General features: G+C 45.6%; 1 protein-coding gene across 1 annotated transcript; it reads left to right on the top strand.

The window, feature by feature from the left end:
* The first annotated feature begins 1,187 nt into the window (after positions 1–1,187).
* TUSC1 (tumor suppressor candidate 1) lies at positions 1,188–3,019 on the top strand. The gene has a single exon (XM_033237504.1). The coding sequence runs from the start codon at positions 1,673–1,675 to the stop codon at positions 2,306–2,308; it is 636 nt and encodes a 211-aa protein (XP_033093395.1). The 5' UTR covers positions 1,188–1,672; the 3' UTR covers positions 2,309–3,019.
* Positions 3,020–4,763: the final 1,744 nt, after the last annotated feature.

The raw sequence follows: 4,763 nt of genomic DNA, 5'->3' as shown, positions 1-4,763 counted from the left end.
GAGTACAATGGTGTGATCACAGCTCACAGCAGCCTTGCAGCCGCAACCTTAATGTAAATTAAGAATGATACGGTCCTTCTTGAGTCGCTTGAACCCGGAAGGTGGAGTTTGCAGTGAGCAGAGACGGCGCCATTGCACTTCAGCCTGGGCAACAAGAGCGAAACTCCATCTCAAGAATGATATGGTCCTCCTTAAAACTAAATTTATTTTTTTTGAAATTCCAAAATTGTATCTTTCCTTTTCATGTTATAAAATGAGATAATTGAGAACACATTTGGTGTTTGCAGTCTCTTAAGATCTTGCCTAACAAAATAAAAATACAAAAAAATTGAGTAACTGTATTTTCCCCTTATTTGTACTGGTCAATGAAAACCCCATGTATGTACTTATATGTTTTACTTGTTCGTTACTCGCTGCAGTGGTTTGGAAATTTTGGTCACCCTGAGAATTCTCTGGGACCTTGTTAAATATGTAGATTGTTCCTAGGGCATCTTGCTCAAGGGAGTCTGGCATCAGTACCTAATTCTTACATTACTTTGCAATAATCCAGTTACTATGTACGTTGAGACCCTACAAGAAGGTATGATTCATTCATTAAGATGTTCATACTTGATCCCAGAAACTTTGGAACTAAGTATTCAGTTTCTTCAATAAACAGAGCACATCTTGTTTCATAGGTTTTGGGGGTTGGCCAGAACAAGTCAACTAAGTATGACCTAGTTTCCATAGAGTTCTGAACAATTTAAAAAGTGAATTCCTGGCCGTTCACAAATTGGGAACTGACTGCATTGTTTGGAGAGCTAGGTGTTTCCACTGGGGAATCCCATGACAGGTACTCAGCCCAATTCTGTTGAACGTTTTATTAAACATAGGAGTGGGTTGGCCGGGCGCGGTGGCTCAAGCCTGTAATCCCAGCACTTTGGGAGGCCGAGACGGGCGGATCACGAGGTCAGGAGATCGAGACCATCCTGGCTAACACGGTGAAACCTCGTCTCTACTAAAAAATACAAAAACTAGCCGGGCGAGGTGGCGGGCGCCTGTAGTCCCAGCTACTCGGGAGGCTGAGGCAGGAGAATGGCGTAAATCCGGGAGGCGGAGCTTGCAGTGAGCTGAGATCCGGCCACTGCACTCCAGCCCGGACGACAGAGCGAGACTCCGCCTCAAAAAAAAAAAAAAGAAAAATAGGGGTGGGCTAAACCACTGGGTTTCAAATGAAGTACTTATACTTAGAGCATTTCAACTTGCCGCATAGCTTTAGTTTTGAGAATGCCGTGTAAAGCGCAAAGTAACCACTGTTGGTTGCGCTCTGGGGCGGGCGAGGACGGCTTGTTCCTGCAGTGCCCGGGCCTGCACGGAAGCGCCCTGGCAGAACTCAGCTGAGTATACACGCTTTTTCCCGCGCAGCCGGAGGGCTGAACAGCAAAGCGCTTCCCGGGGAAACTGTGTGTCAGCACAGCCTGGAGATAGCAGGCCCAGGGGGCAGCTCCACCACAGGAGACAGGACACGCCTCAGCCTGGGCAAATTCCCGGCCTCCTTTGGCTCTAAGCCAGCAGCCGCCGCCCGCCACCTCCTCTCCTCCTCCGCCGTCACCCCGGCCGCCCTGCCGGCCCCGAACTTGCCCGCGCCTGGGCGCGCGGCCCCTCAGCGCGCGGGGCTGGCGGCGCGGTTGGGATGGGACCGATGTGGCGCATGCGTGGTGGCGCCACTAGGCGCGGGAGTTGCTGCGGCGGGGACGGTAATGTGGCCAGCCGAGGGCCAGGCCGCTCGGGCCGGACTCGTGGGGGTGGCAGCAACAGCGGCGGCGGCGGCGTGGGCTGGCGAGGCCGCGCGGACGGCGCCCGACAGCAGCTGGAGGAGCGGTTTGCCGACCTGGCGGCGAGCCACTTGGAGGCCATCCGTGCGCGGGACGAGTGGGACCGGCAGAACGCGCGGCTGCGTCAGGAGAACGCCCGCCTGCGGCTCGAGAACCGGCGGCTGAAGCGCGAGAACCGCAGCCTCTTCCGTCAGGCTTTGCGGCTCCCCGGCGAAGGCGGTGACGGGACGCCCGCGGAGTCGCTCCGGGTCCCTGAAGAGGCCAGCACGAACCAGAGGGCTACAGACAGCGGCCCAGAGGACGAGCCGGGCAGCCCCAGGGCCCTGAGGGCCCGACTTGAGAAGCTAGAGGCCATGTACCGCCGGGCCCTGCTGCAGCTGCACCTCGAGCAGCGGGGACCACGTCCGAGCGGGGACAAGGAGGAGCAGCCTCTACAGGAACCTGACTCCGGCTTCCGCTCCCAGGACTCAGAGCCCTCCGGGTCCTGGCTGTAGCCGAGGCCGCAGCCAGAGAGAGGCGGGGCCTCGAGCGGGCCCCTCCTCCTCCGTTCCCAGCGCCCCCCACCTCGCGCACGCCCTGGCCCGCGCCCTGACCGCGGATACCTTGGACGACTGTGCCCTCCCGCCCCCGCCAGCGGACACTTACAGGTGGCGCTTGGCCATCCGCTTGGCGGAGGTCGAGTGGGTGCAAGGGCCCTCGGGACCTCCCACATGTACAGTTCCCCTACCTCTTGCCCTGGCTAGTTTTCCTGGAGAGAGGCCTATCCAACAAGGAAGGGACGGATTTTAAAACAGCAAGAACTGGGTGCCAAGAAACATTTCATATTCTCTGAACTTTTCTAGATGTTGCGAGAACCTGTTGTACTTTTTTTCCCTGTATTTTGGTTCTGAGGAATGAGTAATGCGTTTTTAATTGGTTGAGTTCGTACATTTTTCAATCCCCTGAAGCCTTCAGCTATTCTCTCATATGTGGCCAACATTTTAAGTGCGGTGTTTGCTTTTATAAGTCGGTGTTACTTGGATGTCCTATAAAATATCCAATTTTTATAAAGATGATATTTATAACCTAGGAACTCACGCCTGCCTTGGCTGCAGTCCCTGTACATCTAATATATACTGATTTGTTTGCCTCCAGAGAATTTTTAAATTATCTGCCTATATCGTGATCTTTTGAAATGGTCAATAAATCTGGTGCATTAAAAATCATCTGAACGGTTCCAACGAGCATTATTTGAAGTGTGTTAAATTTTTATATTTTTTTAAAAGATACCTTTGTGAATATACTAATTTAAATCTGGTTTTAGTTGTCCTTTGTAAACTATCGTGTTCTTTTAGCTTTATGTAACAGTTATCTTTTAAAATAATCTAAAGATTTAGTCTAGAAGTTATTTTAATCTTTAATATTAGCTTAATTAGTACGTAATTTACCTTATTTTGGTAATTTACCTAATTTACCTTATTTTGACTAAGGACTTCTAATAAATTATAAATTACTTGTATATCAAAAGCTCCCCCAACAAAGTGATATAAGTCTCAGTTATTTCAATGGCACAAAAAAGTCAGTAGTTTAGGGATAAATGTCCTAAAATTACTTTTATTGTGCTTCGTTAGTAACACTTTTGCCAACTAAGTAATGAAGAGGATACCATTGTACCTGATAAAAAAATCATGGGTCTAAGAGTGTTTCAATGATGGAAAACATTTCATGGGAAAAAAGTCATTAATTGTCAGAGCAATAAAATATAATAGTTATGGCATAGTCCAAAAGTTTTAAATATTATATATTACAGAACAATGTACCAGGAAAACAAGTTTTGTGATTTGTCTAGTTCTGGGTTTTGAAGACACTATATTTTGCTTAAAGGTAATTGATATTCAGATGTGAATATTAGAATCTTCCCCTATGGCCAAAAAATATAAGAAGGAACTTGATGAGAAGAGGTAGGTATATGAAAATAAATTATATTCCCCTTGACTTCATTTTCTAAGAGTGAAAGAAATACGGTGATGTACTGCCTACCTGACATTTCAGTCAGGGATGGACTGCTTATATGATGATGATCCCGTAAGATTATAATACTGTATTTTTATTGCACGTTTTCTATGTGTAGACATGTTTAAATACACAACTGCCATTGCATTGTAATTGCCAGCATTATTCAGTACAATAACATGCTTCCAAACTTGTAGCCTAGCAGGAATGGGCTCTACCATATAGCCTAGGTATGTAGTAGGGTACACCTTCCAAGTTTGTGTAGGTACACTGTAATGTTCCCATAACAAAATTGCCTAGTGATGCATTTCTCAGAACACGTCCCATTGTTAAGAGACCCATGTCTGTAAAACATGTTTAGGAGGCAGTAGGAATTGGAGAACGGAAAAACGTTTGTCCACCTTACTGCTATTAAGTTGTAACTTCAGGCTTAAATTGGTTAAACTCTCCAAATCTTAGTATTCTCATTTGTAAAATGAGCATAAGGTCTACCTCAAAATGTTATAAAAATGTTATTGAGATAATATAAGCAAAAGGCCTGCTTCAAAGTAAGTTCAATATCTGTGAGAATTATAATCCAAAGTCTGAAAATTATAGATGCATATTTTTCTTACACTTTTCCTTTGCTTTCTGTATCTTGCTTCTCTATGACTTTAGAAGTATTAGCAAAGATATATAAATTTAGAATAAACTGACATTTTTTACTTCTTAGAAGCAAATAGAAGAGAGAAAAACCTATATAATAAGAATAATGAAATATAAGTTTAAAAAAAATTGCCACATGTCACAAAATTGGGGATATTTAACCAACCAAATTATTTAGTTTACATAGTTCTTAACCACTTTTTGTCTTAAAATTATATACATATGAATTAATGCTAAAAATTGTAAATGTTACTGGTGAAAACATTTTTATAATGGGATGTAAGTGCGCGCGCGCGCACACACACACACACA

Source organism: Trachypithecus francoisi, unplaced genomic scaffold (genome assembly GCF_009764315.1).
Source record: "Trachypithecus francoisi isolate TF-2019V2 unplaced genomic scaffold, Tfra_2.0 Lachesis_group16, whole genome shotgun sequence".
Taxonomy (NCBI): Eukaryota; Metazoa; Chordata; class Mammalia; order Primates; family Cercopithecidae; genus Trachypithecus; species Trachypithecus francoisi.
Note: the sequence above shows the minus strand (reverse complement) of the source record. Positions and strands in the feature narration are given on the sequence as shown.

Excerpts from the sequence above, each read along its gene's own strand:
- TUSC1 (XM_033237504.1), top strand. The coding sequence starts at position 1,673 with ATGGGACCGATGTGGCGCATGCGTGGTGGCGCCACTAGGCGCGGGAGT.